This window comes from Idiotropiscis lumnitzeri, chromosome 21, assembly GCF_059441095.1.
Source record: "Idiotropiscis lumnitzeri isolate Australia: NSW breed Sydney's pygmy pipehorse chromosome 21, RoL_Ilum_1.0, whole genome shotgun sequence".
NCBI classification, from domain to species: Eukaryota; Metazoa; Chordata; class Actinopteri; order Syngnathiformes; family Syngnathidae; genus Idiotropiscis; species Idiotropiscis lumnitzeri.
This window is the reverse complement of record NC_142411.1, coordinates 6,949,602-6,972,886: the sequence shown is the minus strand read 5'-3', so window position 1 is coordinate 6,972,886 and position 23,285 is coordinate 6,949,602. Positions and strand designations below refer to the sequence as shown.

General features: G+C 43.1%; 2 protein-coding genes across 3 annotated transcripts; one reads left to right on the top strand and one right to left on the bottom strand.

Moving 5' to 3' along the window:
• Nucleotides 1–3,414: 3,414 nt before the first annotated feature.
• mideasa (mitotic deacetylase associated SANT domain protein a) lies at nt 3,415–14,328 on the bottom strand. Of its 2 annotated transcripts, none has more exons than XM_088286827.1 (13): nt 13,741–14,328; nt 11,881–13,389; nt 9,505–9,720; nt 9,020–9,362; nt 8,134–8,200; nt 7,909–8,051; nt 7,703–7,806; nt 6,774–6,849; nt 6,160–6,248; nt 5,939–6,082; nt 5,202–5,318; nt 4,610–4,776; nt 3,415–4,356 (listed from the first exon to the last, which is right to left on the bottom strand). In XM_088286827.1, the coding sequence occupies exons 2-13, from the start codon at nt 13,222–13,224 to the stop codon at nt 4,095–4,097; spliced, it is 3,072 nt and encodes a 1,023-aa protein (XP_088142953.1). In that variant the 5' UTR covers nt 13,225–13,389; nt 13,741–14,328; the 3' UTR covers nt 3,415–4,094. The 2 variants fall into 2 exon arrangements, with proteins under 2 accessions (XP_088142953.1, XP_088142954.1); XM_088286828.1 differs by having other exon boundaries at nt 9,526–9,720.
• Nucleotides 14,329–15,414: 1,086 nt separating this feature from the next.
• On the top strand, nt 15,415–23,264 carry ttbk2b (tau tubulin kinase 2b). Its single transcript, XM_088286642.1, has 15 exons — nt 15,415–15,597; nt 15,975–16,091; nt 16,379–16,526; nt 16,923–16,996; nt 17,110–17,250; nt 17,343–17,447; nt 17,575–17,640; nt 17,852–17,944; nt 18,088–18,213; nt 18,299–18,456; nt 18,645–18,837; nt 19,036–19,247; nt 19,803–20,220; nt 20,774–21,426; nt 21,619–23,264. Exons 2-15 carry the CDS (start codon nt 16,029–16,031, stop codon nt 21,992–21,994), a joined length of 2,826 nt encoding a protein of 941 aa, XP_088142768.1. The 5' UTR covers nt 15,415–15,597; nt 15,975–16,028; the 3' UTR covers nt 21,995–23,264.
• Nucleotides 23,265–23,285: the final 21 nt, after the last annotated feature.

Here is a 23,285-nt window from a genome sequence, read left to right as displayed (position 1 = left end):
GGGGGCGACGCTATAGTTCACACACGGGATAAACATGCTCGTTTGCACGGCAACGCTGATGACCTCAAAGACACCTTTGGATTGTTCGATAATCGATTGCGGCCTTCCCAGATTAAAAAATAAATAAATGATAAAAAAATAAATAATGTGGATTTTAATGATAAAAAAAATAGCATTCAATAATATTTTATTAAATCATATTAGTGGCGCGTCCAAGGGGGAAATTTAATAACAGCTCACCTCCTCTCTGAGCTCATCACTGCGGCACTAATATTTAATAATTACAAACATTATTATTATTTTTTTATTTTCAGGGAGGCACTCAACACGACAGCAACAGAAACGATGAACTGACAAAGACTGAAAGAAACCAGAGAACTACTACGACTTTAAAAATGGCAGTCCAGTCAATAAAAAATCCAAGCAAAGAGTAGCTTTGGCATGTGACCAGTCACGCGTTATAAAATTCCGCAGCACTAAAATTCTTCAATGCTGAGCCTTAAGGAAACAAGAGCTTCAACTTCTTTTAGCTCACCTCAGCATGTATGATGTCATCGAGCACTCACGCGAGATTGTGTCCACTCAGCCTTCGGGAACATCAATAAATGGCCGTAATTAAAAATCAATGAGAATCTATGGCTTTATTGAATTCATAAATGTCTTCAGCGCAGCCCAATTTGCGATATGGCGTTACGCGCCTTTTTCATCTCGCTCCAACTCTGCAATTTTATGCAATTGGGGCATTTGTCTTGGCTAATCCAAGAAAATCTGAACAATCAATGCAGACTGATGGGAATCATCGATCATTAACTTAATGGACGATGATGGCGTTAGGAGCGCTTGCCAGCGACTTGTATTGACGAGAAGTTCGGAAAAGAAATCCGAACTTTTCAAAGGGATCGTTTCGATTCTTTTCAAATGTCTTGGTGTTATAATATCGCCGCTATGCCGAGTGATTTAAGATCATGACTGCAGCAAAGCAAGGATACCGCTGACACTCTCTCCTCTCCCTCAAGGTCGCTTCGCCCAGAACAAGCTACGTGTTGCCAAGTATGAGCTTGACAGAGCGTTGCTTTGCGTTCTTTTTTTTTTTTTAATGGTCACTGTACGAGCAAGAGCCAAAGACATTATTCAGCGACTAATTAGCCACCACATTGGCGCGCAATTTGGCGCTTGATTTTTTTTTTTTTTCTCATCTAGATTGCCGCAATGAATTAGAACTTGCAAAGGTTAATGTGGGTTAATTTAAAAGTTGGCATGAAATTCCTTGAAGGTTAGAAAGCCGTTTAAGGATTTATTCAAAATCCTAATAGTGCTCAGAATTGACCATATAGTCCAGGGGTGTGCAAACTTTTTGATTGGTGGGCCGCAATGGCTTCTAAAATTTGACAGAGGGGCCGGACCAGGAGCAGATGGATGGAGTGTTTTGGTAACCTCACCTCATCAGAGAAAAAAAAAATACATTTAATTTTAAATGAAAGTGAACAAAAGCATTACCACAAAATATGTCTTTGAAAAACCACAGTACTTAAAAAATTAAACAAGGTTTATTCATTTAATTTTTTTTCAAGTTTGGCGGGCCGGATTAAAACGTTTAACGGGCCGCATGTGGCCCCCGGGCCGTAGTTTGCACACACCTGGCGTACAGGGACTAGTAGGAAGTAGATGCACAAATGTTAAAGTTAGGAGGCCGGTGATGCGTCGTAATTTCTGAATTTGATGTTTTTTATAATGTGGCCCATTAAACGTTTTAATCCGGCCCGCCGAACTTGAAAAAAATGAAATGAATAATGTTTTATTTTCTAAACGTGTTTTTTAAAGATATATATATTGTTGTAATGCTTTTGTTGACTTTCATTTAAAATTAAATGTATTTTTTTTCTCCGATGAGGTGATGTTACCAAAACACTCCATCCATCTGCTCTTGGTCCGGCCCCTCTGTCAAATTTTAGAACCCGCCAGTCAAAAAGTTTGCCCGCCCCTGATCTAGAGGAACGTTTCGAGGAAAATGTGTTGACATAATCTCACAAGTGTATGATATGAAATACTTCAAAGCAATCAAACAGAGAGGCAAATCTTTGGAAACATCAGTCAGCACAGAGATAGATGCAATCGAAGAAGGGCAAGAGGAACGCTGCTGACTGTGGCTAAAACTCTGACAAGCGGGGCGGGGTGGAGGGTTTAATTCCATTAAGCTAGCCAGCAAACGAGGGTGGCGTCTGCCTTTAAAATGCACCGCATCAACATGACGGACGGATAAGCAATCAAGCGATAGGTGTCACTGGTTGAGGGGTCACCGGGGGAGTGTCGAGAGGGGCAGTTGACATTGAAATTGAGCTTTCGTGCTGTGTCACTTAGATGGCCTCTAAAGTCATTACAAGGAGTGATTGCCCCGCCCCTGCCCACATCAAGGACACTTGGATGTTAAGCAAGAGCGGAAAGGTGAAGTAGAGTAGCGTGACCTCACTGCACGTTCACTCAAAAACTTTTAGTACAAACAAGCTTGGTTACCGCATTTGGCATCTGGTAAATTGAATAAATAAATTGATGAAATGAAATAAATTAAACTGTATCTCCAAGCACCACTGTATGACAGTTGAGTGGCCGAGATAAAATGAGTGACATTCTAAATTTGAGAGCATTTTAAACTAATATGCACCTGTGACAAATGTCAGGGTCCAACTTGTCAGTGACGAGTGGGAGACAAGGAGAGGACCACTTCATCCTCTCCGACCCTCAGGCCTCGATTGGAACTCATCTCCCAAGGGCGACAGGCTATCCTTTACCCGGTCATGGTCTTTAACGACTGTCATTTTCCTAAGGACTGCATGAAAAGGTAGCCAGGGCCCCCATGTGGACATACGAAAGGAACTTTATCAATTTTGACGACCCTTCCATTTATCATTGTCGCCAAGTAATGGCGCCCTTTGCTGACATCTAGTGACCACAATGTGAAATGCAGCTTGACCTACATTCACGATAGAACTTCATGCACTTCCGGATTCTCTCACATCCAGGTGAAAATTAGTCAGTTGGATAATATGAATTATTTAAGGTGGTATATTATTTTACATATTGTTGTTTTTTTAATACTCTGAATTTGCAAGCAAAAGAAAAAACATTTGTTTTTGCAGTACATGTGATCTTAAAATTGAGGTTGACAACTCGCTCTCGTTCTGGCTAATTAAATAAGAGGTAAAAAAAAAAATATATATATATATATATATATATGAATTGTACTAAATGACTGATTAATTGATTTCAAAATAAGTGAAATTAATGATTTGAGTATTTTACGCTTTTTATTTGAACCTTGTTTGCAAATAACCTGGCCCATCGTCCATTTTAAAATTAATGGCGGCCCGAGATCACAAACGTTTGCTCACTCCTGATAACCAACAGAATGCTAATACATTGCTTGTTCTCAACACTTCTTGATTTTTATTTTCAATTCACAAGTTATATTGTATCTGAAAGATACATTTTCTTATATTACCAAAATCGTTGAAAAACACATAAATACGCAAACTTTATATATACTTTTTTGTACGTTTTTTTTTTACATTACTTTTAAAGGTTATTTAGTTGTAAAAAAAAGAAAAAAAATACAAACGAACTTAAAACAAAATCAGCAACAGTCAACGCAGCATTTTCTCACTCGGCAAATTCATTGAAAACAAGCCGGGGGCTATTTTGAATTAAAAGGAACCGTAAAGAACTTTGTTTTTGTTCTGTGTAAATTACAGACTACCTGATTATGAATACCAAACAACCCAGGGAAAGTATTTAACAAAAGAAAATAATTAAATAAAGAATATACAGTATTGTAAAAAGGCAACACTTACTAAAGCATACTGTATAAGTGCATTTAGACAAAAATAAAGTCATTTATAATATTTAAAATGATACAAATGCATGAAAATATGGAGTGCCAGTCTGGTTGACGAATACGAACAGTCTTTTATCAGCCAGGAGAGGAGTGCAAGAGGTCCACAGGAAGACTTAAAAGATTTCATTTGTGCTTATTCCGCTCTTGTTGATCATTTTCATCTATCCCTTCAAATCCACTTAAAGTCGCAAATTTCAGTTTGGTCTCAGCGCCAGTCCTCGTCGTTGTCGTCCTCCCCCCCCTCCGATGAGTCCTCCTGGCTGCTCAGCTCGCCCTGGTTCTCTGCTCCGTTCCCGCCTTGGTGGGATGCCGCCGCCGCGACCGCGAGCAAGGCCTCCTTGCGGGCTTGGGCAGCCGCCGCCGCTGCCTGCTCCTCCGCCGCTCTTTGGCGCAGAGCCGCGGCTTTCTTCTCTTGCTCGGCGTGGCTCTTCATGTGGGCGCTGCGACTTTTTACTTTGTTGAACACCCTGACGCACACGGTCACAACAGTCAGGACGTGGAGTAGAGTTTAAAGCACTTTCGGGAACTCAGTTAATCCCATTGACGGATATAGACGTCAAAAAGTACATTCAGTCTACCAGGGATGGCAGTGAATGAGTTAAGCACTTTTAACAATTTATGGTTGATATTATTTTAAAAAAAATAAATCAATCAACACAACCGCAAAAATCAACGCTCACATTGACAAAAGAGGACTTTCTATGACGGCTTTGGTCGTACCTGCCACACTTCTTGCACGGAAATACTGCATCAGGATCTTGCGTGGGCTTTACTGCCACTTTGGTCTTCTTTGCTGCAGTGTCACTCCGATGCCTGAGCGGAGCTGCGGTGGAGGCAACATCCTTCACAACGTTCTCTGGCTCCTTGACCACAAGCACAGTACCCGCCTGGAGAAGAAATGTGTTAATTGTCGAGAAGCACTGACCTCTGACCCCAAGTACAGACACCAACAATCTTTAGACAGTAAGACATCACCGTAAAAAGGTTGCTGCACAAGGAAATGCAAAGGTTCAATTTTCATGAGCAGAAACCGCCGCACCTTTTTCCTCTATTAAGCTTCATTTTTTTCATGCTGTCCTTATTCAAATATTGTCCTTTTTATCATAATCCGTCATTTAGTCATCGTAAATAAAAGTGTTGCTCAAATAAATCATGGCCTCTGTCACAGACAACAAAGCTAAATGGTGGTCGTACCGTTATCGCAACCAATTTTTCATTCCCGTTTAAATTTAGACAAACACAGAGTGTTAAATTGCCATTAGTGCATTTGCATCATTTAATGAGCAATTCACGCGACAAGTCCGACACTCACATAGTCATGAGCCTGAAGTGAGTGAGCCACCATCGCTTGCTTGTTGTTCTCCTGCTCAAAAGAACGCTCCTTCTTGTCGTCCGCGTGTAGGTGGCTGGGCTTAGACAGCTGAGAGCTCTAAGCAGCAACAAAGTAGGTAAAAACAGGACGACTTGTAAAAGTCTCATTTTCGGTTGCAACACAAAAGATTCACCAGAGGTTGATGCCAAATTTGAAACTTTCCACGGGAATTAATTGTATTAAAACAATGGATTGAGAAAGTTAAAGACTATCAACATAAAACATGTTCTGGAACAAATGACTTACTCCATAAATCTCCAAAAAGGTCAAATGGTGAGCTTGGACAATAAATAACTATTTGTCAATATCTATATTTTCTCTCGGATTTGCTTCTTTTCCCTTGTGTGAATTTTGAATTTGTCTTTTTTGTACTTCGTAGCTAAAACCTTCTACAGCAGAAACAAAAAGTTACCAAAAAAAAAAAAAAAAAGGAAAAAAATTCCTAATTGACTTATGGGCACTGTGCATTACGAGTGGCACACCACTAGATGGCGCTGCTTTACTTTGTTTGAACATAGTTTTGAATTTCAATATTCTAGAATCGTCTAAAGATTTAAAACTAAGGATTCTCCCGAGAGGCTGACATGCTAACCGCGACAACGTTGTTGATTTTGGAAACATGCACATGAATATACTTCACTAAAGACATTTGAAATCCAAATCAAAGCAATTTCTACCTTAATGTCCACTACAGCCTCGGCGTATTTCTCCACAGGCGAGTTTGAAGGCCCGTAGGTTAAAATCCCATTCCGGGTGATCTTCACCTGCTTTTTGTACGTGTAGTAAAACTCAACGCACTGAGCCACGGTCTTGGTCTGCACCTGAAAAGGAAAACGACGCCCATGAAGACTTTCGGAAAACGTGGCTTTACTAGCCGCAGAAAAGTGAAGAGGCGTACCAGTTTCTGCACCAAGATGAAGTCCTTGCTGTAGGCGGACATCCCTTTGTTGAAGTAATGCTTTTCCTCTGTGCTCCACCGGTCGGAGCCTGCAAGGAAATCACGTGGGTGAGTGTTGTGGAAGTGTAATCGGAGGAACAAGGGCATTTATGTTTAGGGGAGAAACAAACGATGACAACCTCGTTTGCTACTTTCAATATCAGATTGCACCCTTATTTTGGCAGTTATGGCTATGATTTAAATGTTGCCCAAACTGAAGTGAAACTAAAAGCCTTGCAAACCAGTTGCAACCACCAGGCGCGACTTTAATTACGTCTTAGCTGTTGCACAATTACAATGTATCGGATAACTGTCACCTTCCGTGGATGAAGAATGAAAATGTGAAGAATTGTTTGACTAATCATGGCTTGGAGCGGTTCGTTTTTTTTAGGCTTGATTAGTGCGAGTTGAATTTCCCCTTGAGGGACAAAAATGCGTGACTCAGGTAAAAAAAAAAAAAATCAAAAATCAAAAATATCTCGACATAGTTCTGAGGAGGCAGCAAGCTTTTAAAATCATGGATATAAGTTCCTCTGCCTACGCCTAATGCATTCGATTTTCCAAACATAACAAACCTGAGTAGTGATAATCTGCCAGGTGATGGCCTTTAGCGAAGATTGGCTCCTGACACAGTAAACGTCTGAGGGTCTCCTAATCAAACAAAAATAATGCACAAAATCAAACACAAAGAACAAGATATTTGCATCATTACGTAGACGACCATAAATGCAGCCCACTAATTCATCCTCCAATTGTTTCTGAGCTATGGCCATTAAACGGTTGTGCACGTTTGGAACAATACTTGATGGCAACATGGGCTAAAAATATCATATTTTTATATTTAATAAAATATTTATTTATTTAATTATCTTTTTTTTTTTTTTTCATTCTCATATAACCCAATTTTGTATTGATGTGTGCCATAATGGGTGAATGTGAGGTTTTGTAAAGTGCTTTGGCCATCATGAGTTTAAAGATGCTGTTTATTGGCTAATGAAACTTTATGTACGTGCACGTACATAAATATATCAGAATAACTTAAAATTATTAATTACATTCAAAGAGCGAAGCTCATATACCAGTAGATTCAATATAGTTAAATTATTCATAATCTTCTTTTTCTAATTTTGTACATTATAGTGCACTTTTAATGAAGCCATAAAAATATTAAAATTTAACAAGAAACTATCTAAATGATTTTTAATACAGAAATTTGGAAAAATTGGTCTTTGATGAGTCTGTCTGAGTTTCATGTTTTGGCTCAAACTACAGGAAAAAGCAAAACCCTTATTTGTTTTGCAGCAGAGTCTTTGATTAAATGAAATATTATAAAATACAGCACCAGAAATGACCACTTTCAGAAATTAATTGTATCATGCAATATATGGTGCCTGAATTTTCTTCGGGTAAAATTAAACAGACGCGCTGTTCTACTAATGGCCTCCTCGTTCAAGAGCGTGTAGTAAACACAATTAACAAATCACTGCAACAATAATGAACTCACAATGAAATCTCCTCCACTTTCGTGGAAACAATGCAGAGCCAGCTCATGGTTGGTTCCACCTCCGCTGAGCACACTGGAACAAGCCATGTTCACCAGAATCTCCACTAGAAAAGACAACATGAGGAGGAGGAAGAGTAGGAGGATTAGTGAGTGGGCAGATGGCGATCCAGCGCGAGTAAAAACAATGTTCTATGAAATCTACGAACCCCGATCCGGTTCCGTGTGTCGAAGCTGGCCATCATGCAAAGGAAGCCAAACCAAGTCAGCCTTGTGCGGGTCAAATTGGGCCAAAGGCTGGTGTCGCAACTCGGGAATTTCCGCTTGGTACTGCTGCCCGATGTTGATGCGCCTGCACACAAACGGAAGCAGTGGGTGAGATGCCGACGCGGTGGCGGGCGCCTCAAGGTTTTACTTGTGGAAATCCAGCTTACGGCTCGAGGCTAGCAGGCGTGGCGTCGCTGATCAAGGGCAGAACCGGCGGTGTGATGTCTGAACTTGCTGGAGAAAAAAACCCAAAACAAAATATGGATTGGATTACGCCTGGGGCCTACAAAACTCTTTCAGAATTTATTTGATATCCGACCTAAAGTCCAATTATTAGTGCAGTGGTGCCTTGAGATACAAATGATTCGCGTTGAGATTTTTTTTTCTTTGATAGAAGTGAATTCAAAGAGGTTTCAAGGTGTTTAATGCCACTAACAAATTAAATTTGCAGACACAAGTATGGCATATCGGTCGATATCGATATATATTGAATTATTAGTATTATTTATTTATTTTATTCTTGAAAATAAAAAAAGGGAAAAGGGCTGAATTCCGATTTGTAGTATTTTAAAATGTACCATTTAACCTTAAAAATTAACTAGAAAAAGTCGAATCTGCTCCGTTTTTTTTGCGGGGGGGATTGATAATTTATCGATACCATTTTCTATTGATATCAATCACCCAACTATCGCGATACTTATCGATATCGAATTATCGTCACAGCCCTATACAGTATATCATGTATTTTGGACCTCTCACCTCTCTGACCAGTCAACTACAATGATGCACTAGTAACTACGTACTAATACTGGGCATGCTACCTACTAGTATCACTAAAATGCCCACTAGTAGTGTAGCGGATTACTAGTGCAGAAAAGTCATTTAGCAGTGGAAAGAAATAACTACCGGTAGTTTGACAGCTGTTGTACAAGTGCAACCTTGTCCTTAAATGTCTTACAAGTAAGACAAAGAACATACTAGTACATGGGCCTTAGGATCGATATCAAAGCGATGAATAAATACTTCCCACACAAGATTTGAAGAGGGACTTACTGGAGCGCAGAAGGCTTCTGGTGGCCGTCTTGGGCGTTGCAAGCGGTGGGAGGATTTGATTGCTTACGGCAAAGTTGGTGAGGAAAGTGGAGAAGTAAAGTCCCGAGCCTTCTCGTACCGGAGATAGGATGGGCGGGGGGGTGTAGGGGGGCAACGCGAGCGGGTTGTCCGGCAAGCGGACGGGGGAGCGCAGGTTGCTCTGGTAAGCGGTGATGTTGGAGTAAACGGACGCTGGGATCAGCGTGGAAGGTCTGGGTGGAGGGATGATGAGAGGCTCAGGCCGGGGTCGGCGCTTTTGTTTGGTTTTTCCCTCCTCGTCCAGTCCGGGATCATTCTCTCCGTCCTGGATTAAGGAAGGAGGGAAGAGAATTTTTTATTGATCTATTTTTCATTGTATTTATGTTCTCCCTTCCGCAGCGACAATCTTATCAGCCATTCAAATACAAGAAACAGCAAAGCTAATCTTAATTCCTCCAAGAAGCAACCTGCTCAAAGTTGTCTGTCACCGAGTTTCTGAGAGATCTGCGCCGAGCCACGATGACGGACGGTTTGCAGTCAGACGTCACCGGGGGCCGCTCAGCGTGGCCTGCTCGTCCGTGTGCCGACGCGCCGTGACCGGGTAGTGGAATCCTGTGCACTGGCACCGACACGGGCATGATTAACGGGACCATGGTGGCGTGTTTGCCTCGAGTAGCGTCTCCCTGTCGAGGAACAAAAGGCAAGGTAAAGGAATTAGACGGATAACAGTCACTCATTTTTAATCACATAAGAAAAACCTCAAGTCCCAAATGTACTTTTGTTTTAAGACGCAAAGACCAGGACGTAACTGTAATGAAACGTTTCGTTAAAATATCCAATTGCGTTATTTTATAATTATGCTGAATGCTGAGGAATACAAGTGTGTAAAAAAAAAATACAATTAAATCTACGTACAACAATTTCCCTGACTGCATATGACAATTCAACATACAAAAATGTCAGTCAAGACGCAAAGAGAGCGACGCGACCGGACGGGACAATCACAACTAAAACAGCTGGCAGTCCACATCTGCACATCAGGGAAGTGACCCTTGCTATAAAATACTATATTATTCTTTGTCGTTGAACCACACGCAACATGTCTTGATTGTCATCGGAGTAACATATTGCACAGCTATATAATTATTATGTAAAGCCAGAGTGGGGTTTATTTGAAAGGCACTCGTGCATTACAGGGATGATTCGGGTACATGCAAAATTAAGTTAAGTATTACTGCAAAACACAACAAATATACTGCTTTGGAATGGCTTGACGGTGGTTGGCTAGATTTTGCTCGGTAACCAGAAAAAAAAATAGTTGCGAAAGCTTCTTTCTTTTCAACAACCGAGACTCTCCACGCTGAGCTTTTTATCCCGCAGATTCAAATGAACTTGTATATTTTTCAACGATAGTAAACTATCCTTACATTGATTTGTATACCATATGGCTTAGCTGCCACTATCTGAATCACAATTCACATCCATAAACTATTTTTTTTTTTTGTTGTGGAAGCTCACGCGATACAACCTGCGATTCAAGTTTCGAACCACGGCAAAACTAGCGACGGACACTCGAAACGCTCAACACTTCTGTGGCGTTCAACCGCGTCACTTGGTGTGCCTTGGTGAGATTAGCACAGCAACTGCGGGTTGTGACTGGCAATGAGAAAGCATTTCAGTTTGATCCAGGAAACCGGGGGGGGGGGGGGGGGGGTGCAACTGTTCAGCTTGGCAGCTCGGCCCCTCCCTTGGAGTTCTCAATGACTGAGCGAGAGCCTGAGGAATGTGGAGGTGTGCAGACATGCAGCTGCCATTGCACACTTGTGCGCAACAGCACAATGACTTGCACTCCCATAAATTGTATACCTGCACCCAGTCGAGGGGAGTGCAATTAGTTATTATTGTCGTGAGTTCGGGAAGCTGCAGGGGAGAAAATACTAAGCGGCTGTTTAGCTGGCAATGTCAACACATATTGTATAAATGCGGAGTTACAACACAGTGAACTCAAGATAAGAAGGCCGCTTGCACAATGTCATGAGAACCAATACAAAATGCCGGCCTTTGTTGCAAAGACTGCTTCAAAGAGACGAAATTTGGTTTCCGCATTAAACTCGATGAGAGTCAAACTAGGACGCTGTGCAGTTCTAGACTAATTCAAACTATTTATGAGCATAATTAGCAATAATTCAATGCATTGAAACTATTCACTGTGTGCAACAGATGTTGATGTAATTGAGGCAAAAATGTAATTGTTTATTATTGTGTAATAAGAACCGATGAGATGTATTTTCATTGAGCAACTTATGTGAAAAATGTGGTTGTGCTTTAGACTTGCTCATTACAAAATGAAATGTTAGTAATTAGTTATAGCAGTATTTGAAAAAAAATGTCCTTTTCTTTGTATGCATGTTTTACTATTTAAAATGTATTTATTTTTCCATATAGATGAGACTGCAGTTGTACCTCGTGTTGTGTGGTCAGATTGCGTATGAGCAATATCATAGCTGCTTTTCGGCACTAGTGAAGAGACGGCATAAGCCAAGAGTAAACAAAGTCAAGAAAGTGATGTTGTAAGAGTGGGAGGAAGTTCCAAAGTGAAATAGGGAGTTCTTCCTCTTTAAAACTGCAATTTGCCTTTTGTCACGCTAACTAACTGCATGAAGGGCAAATTTGTATTTGACAAGCTACAAATATGTAATATACATGTAATAACGGATTTATTTTTTTTTTAAGCATTGCGATCGTGAGTACACCCTGACCTGGTCACGGATAGCCAATCACATTTATGTAATGAGGTAATAAAGTGTAATAAACTAGGAAAAAATTAGTAAAGGATTTTTAACCTCAGTTTTGCCAGCAGCGAGCGATTCAGGCATGGAGGGCATCTCGGAGGCCTTCTGGGCGAGAGTTTCCAAGTTGATCTCCTTGGACGCCCTCCTTTTCCTCCTGGTGCTCTGGATGACTCCCCCCGTCGCGGCCGGGGCGTCCCCTGTTCTTGCAACCTGTGCCACTGATACTCCATTTTGAGAGTTTTCTTTCGGCGCTTGAGGCCACATGTTGACCATAGGCGGGGCCAACGGGGACTGGCCGTCCCTGGAAAGCCGGCGCGAGCGTCTCGGCCCGGCCTGCGTTGCATCTGAAGGTTCCGAGGGATACGGCTCGGGTTGGACTTCGTTTTGCGGCTCCGCTATCGGCGCCACTTCCTTTTTGGACACGCCGTCGGGTGGACACGGTTCCGAAGGTTGATAGGCGACAAAATTCAGAGGTTGTGTGTCTGGCTGGGGGATGTTTTGTGCTTGCTGCTGCTGATGCATTTTGTGCATTTGTTGCTGTCGCTCGTGTAGTTGCTGTTGCTGTTGTTGTTGTTGATGGTACTGTTGTTGCATGTGCTGCATTTGTTGCTGTTGCATTTGCTGCTGCTGATGCTGCTGAAGTTGCTGCTGCAGCTGTAGTTGATGCTGTTTCTGCAACTGCTTCTGCTGCTGTTGTAACTGCTGCTGCTGCTGCTGCATGTGGTGAAGCAGCTGTTGCTGTTGCGTCTTAGGCTGCTCGCCGTAAGGCAAGCCCTGCATTCCCTTGTTGCCCGGGAAAGCCGAGTAGTATCCCTGCGGGAACTGCTGCTTGTTGAACGTGGTCTGGAAGGGCTGCAGCATGGAGCCCTGCACGTTGTGAGCGGGCACGTGGGCCGCACCCTGCAGCTCTACGCCTTTGTGCTGATATGCTTGCAGCTGGGCCTGCTGCATGGCGTGCTGCTCCCACTCGAGTCCCCTGCCCTGGGCCGGAGCCCGGGGTGACTCTCTATAAACCTGCTGGTTTTCGCTGGCCATCTGAAGAGGATCGTGGACAACCTTGTGGAACGCCATCTGCCCACGGGCATTCACGCCGCCCATATAAGGCCCAAAGTTTTGGCTCCAACCTGGCACAGGTGCTTCCTGAGACCAGCTGGAAGCTTGTAAAGTGTCTTGGTGCACCCACTTTACTGGGGCGACCTGCTGATAGGGCGGTAAAGGCCCTTTCTCTGGGTTGTACGCACCAGAGCCGCCAGCCGAGTCACTCTGGATTGACTCCAAAGCTGGAGGGCCCAGTCCGTAATAAACCTCCCCTGAATGCTGCAAGGGCTCCTTCATTGCCGCCACTGCCCGATGCTTGCTGCTCTTGTCACTACTCATTTGAGGAGGAAGACTCATGACGAGAAGATCTTAGCATCCGGGTCTTGTAGTGTGCTTTTACTTCCTGCGCTTGCCTTTTGTACACAGCTGGCATGTGGAAGGAAATATCAATCCGAAGGGAAACGTAGAATCTCAACTCAAGTTTTTGAAGCCTGTTCTTCACATCCTCACTAGGTGCCGCACCTTTAAAAAACATGACACTTTATTTAGCTCTGGAGAAAAGCAGAAAGTAAATCTGAAAATGGAGGCCCAGGCATAAAGGTCAAAGAGCATGCATGCTTAAAAGTCAACAATCAAAACATTATGTCATGTTTATATCCCGCTAAAAGGGACAATCTGATCCAGTCAGCAGCAACAAGGATGGTCCTTAGACAGCATTGCTGCTGTTTGGCCGAACTAGAAATACAGGAAATGAAGGTGATCGTGCAATCGAGTTTATAGCCGCTGCTGGCTGTTGAAAAAGCAGCAATAAGGAAGCATTGGAAGCACTGGGGCGATTATGCAACACACAAGCCACGATGTAGACTGTAATACCTTATGAATGACACAGTTGGTTTTCCATGCCCGGCCCCGAAGAGTCCATTTGGTGGCGATCAAAGTCATGCATATCCATGAAGGGATTGTGCGCCACAAATGTCATAACTCTCTCTGCCTCTTAACTTTCACCCCGAGTTTCCAAGCGTGCAAATATGGCGAACAGGCGAGTCTACACGGGTGAAATCATCGAAACCGATGTGCTGCAACCACTCGTTCACGTCGTAGTCACAATGTTCCACATTGTATCTGCGAAATTGTCCTTTTCCTGGAAAACACGTCGGCAACTTTTCTCTCCAACGCTTGGCCGACTTTTCGTCTCGCGCAGCGACAGCGTGTGGAAACGCTGCGATTTCCGCACATCGGCACGCCTCGCGGTAAAAGTGCGCCGTTGATCGAAAGTCGCGCAACGTAACGCACAAAACGCTACGGTTGGAAAAGTGTGCAAACGGACAGAAAGTGGTGCAAAAAATATATATAAAAAAAAAAACAACAACACCAACGAACGCAGAACAGCGCCTCACCCACAAACAGATCAGAGCTTATCCTGTTTTCCAACCTGCTGCCTTAGCCCCGCCCACCACTGCATCCTCGTACGCTTGTTTTGCTGACCTGCTCAGCCCGAGACGGACGGAGCCTCATCGTTTCCCAGCCTCTCTTGAGTCAAGGCGCCCGTTTTATATCACGGAAATCTAAAAAAAAGTATGAATAGTGAAATATTTTACAATTTACCCACAAATTTACTTAATCGGTGTGAAATCTGGGCCTACTTAGTTTAAAACACAGCTATTACTCTGTTGTATAAAATCAACAGGTACACAGGTTAATTGCATCTTCTGCCATCTAGTGGATGCCTGTATAATTGTTCTGCTAATTGCTTTATGTAGCTGGCTGAGATAGATGAATAAAGATATAATTGTAACTAATGAATAATTTTCTGAGAAATTGAGTGTATTAATTGGGAAATATTATATTTAATATTTTAAATATAATTTTAGGAAATGCCTCGCCCATCTATCTGTTCTGAAAATCAAATGTGGCCCTCCTTTCAATTAGGAGATGCAATGCTTTATCATTACTAAGGGCAAAAAAATATTATTTCAAATTATTCGAAGGTACAAGTCAGGTGGGTAGTTTTTAAAAATACATACTTTCACTAAATTAGTTGTAAATTGATTTATTTTCTAAAAATAATACATATAGATAGATCTAATATATCAATGCCAGCTACATATAGTGACAAGCAGAACCATTGAACAATCTTCCACTAGGTGGCAGGAGTTGAGTAACACCAAGTAAATTTGTGCGTAAATTGAGACGAGATAGTTATTTTAGTGTACAGTGTGCTTTTGTGACCATTTTATTTGGTGCTGTACGAAGTTTAAAATGTAGTTTGCGTGCTTAAGGAATTGGGGAATACTGATTTAGAAAACCGAACATGTCGCTTCAATTATTTTTATTTCTGTAACATTTGGACGTTGTCATGACTACAGTATAATGTTTACAAATCCTCAGAATGAATACCCACCGACTGTTTTGCTTGGCTATTTGTGCTAATTCAGTTTGTGTGAGCAAAAAAAAATGTCTACGTGATTGTGTTGTACTGGCGGTGGGGCGGGGGCGATGGTTGCCATGGTGATTCTGCGGCTCATTCGGGAGCTTTTATGACGTCACCGTTGCCCCTGTAAGCGGCGGCTGTGGACACAATCAACTGGCTAGCTCAGCTCACGTTTTCGAGAATGCCCTCCATCGCCGTCCCTTCATCCGCAAGATAAAGGAACCGTAGGAATGACGTGGCTGTCGAGAAGTGGACCATGGAGGCTCTTTCCCGGAGTCTCACCGGTGCAACCGAGCGAGGTAACGCGGGCACGGAGTCGCAGGGGCTCGCTGCTTAGCCACCGCGGAGTCAACATGCTAGTTAGCGTTCAGCACCGCCTTGTACATTTGCTGCCTTGCAGCTCTCCCATACCCACTTATCCTTTTCTAACAATACCTAACCCATTTACTTTTCATTTGTATGCTTTGGGCTCCGGTTAAAAATCAGCTAAAGCTAGCTGCTAACCACTGGCTAGCTCCCGATTTGAATGTCATGCACAATCAAGTTAACCTCTCCAAAATACCACTTTTAAAATACACGAATCTTTGATATGAAGGTATTTGTAGTGTGTAACTTTACCTATCACCGCTTAAAGGTTCAGCCAGGGTGGTTTAATGAGTATATTGGTTGTTTGCAGTGATGGGTTGGTGCCACTGATGTCAGCTTGTGACTGCAGCAGAGAGCACTCACCATGAGTGGAGAGCATACAGACATTCTGTCAACGGCAGATGTGGTCAGAGACAGATGGAGAGTGGTAAGAGCTCACTAGAAGTACCCCTTCCTATTTAGGGACAACGTATTAATGTTTTGGTTTTGTAGATTTGGCCTAAGAAAATAAAAGCAAATGAACCACGATTTAATAGGAAAGACAGTTTATTAATCACATTGAATTAGAGTTGTAATTTACTAAATTACTTTTTACTGCTTTGACTTGCAGTCTTTTAAGCATTCACTAAAACAACTTCACAAAATCATCAATCTAAAAGTGTTCACCTTCACCAGTCATGACCGGCACCTGTCTCATGTAAAACTGCCCTGCAGGTGAGAAAAATAGGCGGCGGTGGCTTCGGGGAGGTCTACGAGGTCTTGGACCTACTGAGCCAAGCCACCGTTGCTATGAAGGTGGAGTCTGCCACACACCCCAAACCGGTGCAGAGGACAGAGGCGACTGTGTTGAGGAAGCTGCAGGGTGAGTGACACGTTGCTGCGCCAACAAAAATCGTCTTGAAGCGTTTGTAGATGCAGTGTTGAGCGAGCAAGGGTGTTCCTCTATGCACTTACATGCTCAGGTAGGAAAAAAGAACTACATTATTGCACAACAGCGCACACTTGTGCTTTCAGATAGTGTTAAAGGTGAGAAAATAATGCACATGAAGCAACTGCAGCTGTATGGATCAATAAATACAATGCTGTATAAAGATATTGATATACATCATACACCATGCTTAAAAAAAACAAAGATTGTATGACTCATGTTTATTAATGCTGTATCTTTGACAGCATGTCTCAGAGTTAAAAAAATAATCTATCATTAAGTCTTGAATGCACCTGTATTCCATTTTCTTTAATTATTTTTTTCCGACAGGCAAAGATAATGTGTGTCGTTTTGTCAGCGCTGGCCAAAACGAACGCTTCAACTATGTTGTGATGGAACTCCAGGTAGGATTTTTACAAGCTTCCCATGACTTTAATATTAAAGTTGTGCTTGACTAGCGCTACTCCATTAATCATGTAGATTAAGAATGTAACAACTGTGTTGTAACTGTTCCAAGGGGAGGAACCTGGCAGATCTGCGGAGAAGCAGGGCCCGCGGTACCTTCTCAGTCTCGACGACTCTGAGACTCGGCAAGCAGATTTTACAAGGCATTGAAAGTATCCACTCAGTGGGCTTCCTGCACCGCGACATTAAACCAGTAAGACAATAGTTACCTGGAGTAGTTCATGTGTTTTCATTTTATTAAATTAACGTTGACTATTTATGACTGGCCCTCAATTTCATTCCCAGGCTAACTTTGCAATGGGAAGACTAGCAAGCACTTGCAGGCGCTGCTACATGCTGGACTTTGGTTTGGCTCGGCAGTACATGACGTCCAACAAGGAACTCCGTCCTGTAAGCACACTCAAAACTCATTTGCGAGCCCACTGTCAAAATGAAATGCCCAGAACTGAAAAATGTTTTCATACGACAACACACAAAGGAGGCTCCCAATGTGTCTGTAACTTTTTTTCTTTTCCAGCCTCGTTCTGTGGCCGGCTTCAGAGGAACTGTGCGATATGCTTCAATCAATACTCATAAAAATAAGGTGACTGGACATTTTCACCCGTGCATTAGCTTTTATTATAACCACCGAGGAGGTCGGAGCTGGTCTAGTGGAATGTTCACGACAGAGGGGAGGCTTGAAATCTTGTAATTGGTTGCTTTAGTTTACGACAGCAAACGTTACATTTAGGAATAAAAAGTCAGTATGTATCAATTGTCTGTTTTCATTTTGTGCGTGACTTTTGATTCTGCAGGAAATTGGTCGCCATGACGACTTATGGTCCCTCTTCTACATGTTGGTTGAATTCATGTCTGGTCAGCTCCCATGGAGGAAATTTAAAGACAAGGTATAGTATACGCATCATCTAATGTACTGTGCAATGTATATCACTGTCAAAAAAAATTAAACCTCATTATCTTAGAAAGACAGAATTGTGTACCGTTAGTGCACTTAGAGTCTAAATTGCATTTTTATCCTGTTCTCCGACAGGAACAAGTAGGAAATCTAAAAGAAGCCTACGACCACCGCCTCATGCTTAATCACTTACCATCAGAATTTAGCTTATTCTTGGATCACATCCTCAGCCTGGACTACTTCACCAAACCCGACTATGAGGTTGGCTACAAGCTCACGTTGGCATTCTCACGTTTGCTTCCAGTCCCGACTGCTAAAATGCTGACGTGTGTTTCCCCCGTGACAGCTGCTGATGTCACTGTTTGACAGCACTATGAAAAGCCACAATGTGCTCCACAATGATCCCTACGACTGGGAGAAATGCGACTCGGAAGACATGCTGACCGCTGCGGCGGCACCACCGACCGGCCAGGATCTCACCCGCCTCACACCGGCTCACATGGGGTACACAAGAACAGTCACATTGTTATTTTTCCTTCACCTTTTTGCCACTTGTAGAACCGATACTCCTTTTTTTTTTTTTAATGCTTAAATTTCCCCGTCAACTCTCGCTGTGCTCGAAACTGCGCTTTGCAAATGAGCTCCTGGGTGACCTTCTCTCACTCTCGCACTCTTTTACTTTCTTTCTGAAGCATGGCCAATGCATCAGTGTTGCCGGTGGAATTGCAGAGGGAGAACACGGAAGATGTCCTCATGCTCGGTGAGCGCTTCAGCGATGCTGACAACTGTCCCCCGATGCCCCCTGCGTCCGTTCCAGCCAGAGGCACATGGGATGAAATCGACCGCATTCAAAGCCAGAAGCATGTTGAGCCGGTGATCAGGAAGGTCAGTTCTGTGTCACATAATGGTATGATTGGAAGTCAATTTCAGAGCACAAACAAGCAACCCATTACCACTCACATTCCCACTTATCGACAATTCTTCAATCAAACCCCAGACGTGCTCGACACGAGTACACTGTGCTCTTGTCGTAAATGACATTCTATTCCAATTTTAAGCATCCTTGTTACTTATTTTTTTCAGGTGGTGACTGAGGAGGAGCATAGTCCGAACCAGGGCAACCAGAGCCCTGCTGGATCCGCGCAGAGTTCTCCCAGGCGAGTACGATCGGAGACGCTGTACTTGGACCGAGCTGTGCCGTTGCTCCGGAAGATGCGCCAGAGTCAGAGCGTGGCGTTTGAAAGGAGACTTGCACCTGAACCCAAGCCTACTCTTGAGCGCTTCCTCGAGTCCTGGTTAGTGCTTCAAACATATCGTACTGCATTGCTATACTTTGAACCCTCATTCATTGCATTAAGTACATTCTGGAGCCGGATAAAAATCCATCATATAGAGAAGCTTTTTTTTTTAAATATAGTTTTACACCTCATGCACACTTTAAACATATTTAAAAGGATTGAAACCAATGGCAGCTTTTAACACTTTTAAAATTCCTCACACAGTTCAAGAAACAGACAAACCATTCTTACTTAAAGTTTTTTATTTGTCACTCCCAGTTGCAGTTGACTGTAAAACTGACACATAAAATGGAATTAAAATGAATCAAGCATTTTTTATTTTCACTGACAGCCTGACAGAAAATACAAAAGGTTAAAACGCCTCACCTTTCTGACTTTTAAATCCTGACTTGTTGTGCTGTAACTGTAAACACCCATTCAAAAAATGGTCATTTAAGAATCTGCAACATAGCAGTGGTGCGGATGATAAATTGCGAAATCATGGGAGTTCATTGTAATATTTTGTGGAAATAAAACACTGCTAATTGCTTAATTTTTTGTTTTTCATTTTAGTCGCGGCAAAACGCCTCCAGTCCTTTCTCACATCGGGGAGAAAGTCTTGTCCGACGATCATTCCGGCACGGGTACGGCTGACCCAGAGGAAGGCGCCGTCAGCAGCGGTTTTGTCGCAGTCAACATCAGTCCTGTGGTCCAAGAGGGAGACTCCCAGGAGTGGGTGGTGCTGGAGCTGGAGCAAGGTAGCAATTCCGTAGCCATCAAGCCTTCGGCTGAAGCCCAGCGCGACGACAAAGCGGCGACCCCTAACCCTGGCGACGGCGAGAACCCCCCGCCGCAGGAGGGCTCAGCTGTACCAGTCGGTCCTGCTGTGTCACACTGTTCTGTCGGGTCGTGGTTACTTGGCCACAGGAGGCTGCCAGGGATGCTGGGGCAAATGCCCTCGGTCATCATGGGACGACCCCACATGGATCAGGTAGGCATGCAGATTTTTTTTTTTGTGCAGAACATTTTATGCACGCTTATGTATTAGCTCAGTTTACCAATGCATTTTTTTTAAGTAATGAATATTTACATCATGTACAGGCCACAAGCGTTGATTTATCATTTTAGATCTGGTGTGGGCAAACTGCGGCCCTGGGGCCACATGCGGCCCGTTAAACGTTTTAATCCGGCCCGCCAAACTTGGAAAAAAATTAAATGAATAAACCTTGTTAATGTTTTATTTTCTAAATACTGTTTTGTGTCAAAGACATATTTTGTTGTAATGGTTTTGTTCATTTTCATTTAAAATTAAATGTATTTTTTTTTCTCCAATGAGATGAGGTGACCGAAACACTCCATCCATCTGCACCTGGTCCAACCCCTCTGTCTAATTTTAGAACCCATTGTGGCCCGCCAATCAAAAAGTTTGCCCACCCCTGTTTTAGGTGGCAATAGAGCAGTCTTCACTTTATTCATTTGATACTTTTATTGTTTCTTCAATGTAAACATTTCCTTCATGCAACTAATCACGAATTTGTTCTCAGTCTTCCAGCTGCACACCGCAGTCTCCTGTGGTTGAAAAGAGTGACACCACACCTCTTGAGGCCCCGTCCACCAAATCCGATGAACCCCCGGGAAAAATCCTAAAGGATGGAGGGAAGACTGATTTGGCACTGTCATCGAGCCCGCTGAAAGGTTTGACTGCTCTCCTAACAAAAGACCCAGAGAGTGATTCTGGTCTGCCCGACTGCTCGTCAGAGCTGAACCAGCAGGCTCAAGCGCTCTGTTCGCTCCTCGCATCTTTACGACCCAAAGACTCTCCCTGCTCGCCAAAACTGAGCCGCATCCCAATACGAGACTCTGGCACTCCCCCGGACTCTCCGGGTAAGAACCGGCACCGGGACAGGAGAAACCGCTGGAGCAGCCCTGTCCCCGGATCGCCCACCCATTCCCCTTCGCCATCGCTTTCCTGCGAAAACCTGCAAGTCACTCTGCCGCGAGAACGTCTCTCCTCGGAGCGAGGCTCCAGGTCTGACTGTGGAGGGGAAGATCCTCTTTCTCTGTCCACTTCGTCGGGCAGCAAAAGTAAGATCCCACGACCCATGAGTGCCACCTTTGTTCCAGAGCAGCTCAGCGGCAAGCTCTTGCCTCACCCACCTCCCGGGAAGCCGGCTGCAGGCCCATGTGCAGACCACAGGTATGACGCCAAAAAAAAAAATTTAAAATATCATAGAATCCTGCTTGTTGATAAATTTAAGAGAAAAAAGACATATTTTATTAAAAAAAAAAAAAAGACTTGGTTGATGACCTAAAAATTTGTATCCACTATGTAGGAAAGTCACAAAAAATGTATTTATTTATTTATTTATACGGTCTTCTCTCTTTCCAGACGGCGAAGGTTGCGAGTACGCGCCAGCAGCACCAGCGACGCGGACTCCTTGTCCAGTCTCCACCAGTTGTCGCAGGACCGCAGCGGCCTGCTCGTCAACCCACCTCCACCCCGCCCTTGCGGCTCTTGCGGCTCCGTCCTGCAGCGCTCACTGAGTTGCTCGCCGTCCCGCCAGGAGCCCCGCGACGGCAGGGCACCGGCCCTGGGTCGCAGCCGCTCGCCGTCCAACTACTCTGGGTCATCTACGCCACCTCCTCCTCCCCCTCGACACGGCCCCCTGCAAGCCAGGTCATCCGGGCAAAGTCCGTTGATCCCCCGCTCTAGAGGAAGAGGTTTGATCCAGGAGAGAAAAGGCTCAGGGAAACTGAAACGGTGATTGACAGACAAGACTGATCTGGATCGCATGTGTAAATACAGTATGTGCTCAAGGGAATGTGTACTGTATGTAATGTAAGAAAAAAAAATATTTATTTGCTACATTAGCTTCAATTGACTCATGAACAGTACCTTGAAACGCTGGAGTGATTCAGTGCATACTCTTCAGGAATGTTTGATGAAAATGGTTGCAACTGGGGTGCAAAATCTAAAGCAAGCGCTCTCGACCCCTTTTTCATGCAGAATGCTCAAAATAATCAGATGTGATGTCATCTTATGCCAGAATACCTTTTAGTTGTGAATTATTTGGGTGGATTTCCTAGTAGGAATTTACCTAAAATGGCTGACTTCCTATTTGATTTCAAACACGGCTTTTTGATGTTCTGGCACACTTTTCATTTGAATCAGGTGTGTTGTAGCCAGGAGAGAATGAAAACATGCAGGACACCGGTCTTGCAGGACTGGATCGTGACACCCCTGATATGGGGCCTAATTAATGAAAAAAAAAAAAAATCTTTTAAATTGCCATGTTAAAAACACTACTCCGACAACAACCAATTCTCTTGAGCAAACCAAATTTTCACTGGGTTCAATTTTGCACACTGGTTGCAACCCAAAAGCCAGCAGCATGTCAGTGAGTTTAGTCCATGTATAACCTACGTATAAGGGAAAGATCTCCATTTTGCGGACCTTACCATTGTGTGCAAGTACATCCATGTAGAAGATGCATAGTGAATTTACGTATCTTAAGTGTAATGCTAGGAAGAAAAAAAAACACTAAAATAATCCCATGCATTAATTCCAATTCAAACAATTTACAAGTCAACGGATTGTGTTCAGCTTTGACAGTTACGCAGTATTTGTTCCTTAATAGGTATTACTGCAAAGTTTTCCCCCCCCTCACCATAACCCTGTCATGAATTGTACATCTGTAAGTCTTATTATTTTTACTCTGTGTTTTCATTTTTGACATACCATATCTGCCCCGTCATAAGACCGAAATAACCACTTCGTTTTAAGATCAGTGAATATCAATCTACAAAGCCAGGGAATGTCCCATTCAGCAGAAAAACGCCGCTTAATTGTAACCACGAATAGTGCTGCATCGGCATATTAGAATGTATTTATAAGCACGCTCATTTTTCAGTATTGTAAATGTGCATGAGTCATTTTACTTTTTTTTTTTAATTCATTTGTACAATCATCACTCCTAACTGTATTTTTACCAAGCTGCTTTTGATCATGAAAATACATCATGTCCACAAGCAAAATGTGTTGTTATTGACTCTATT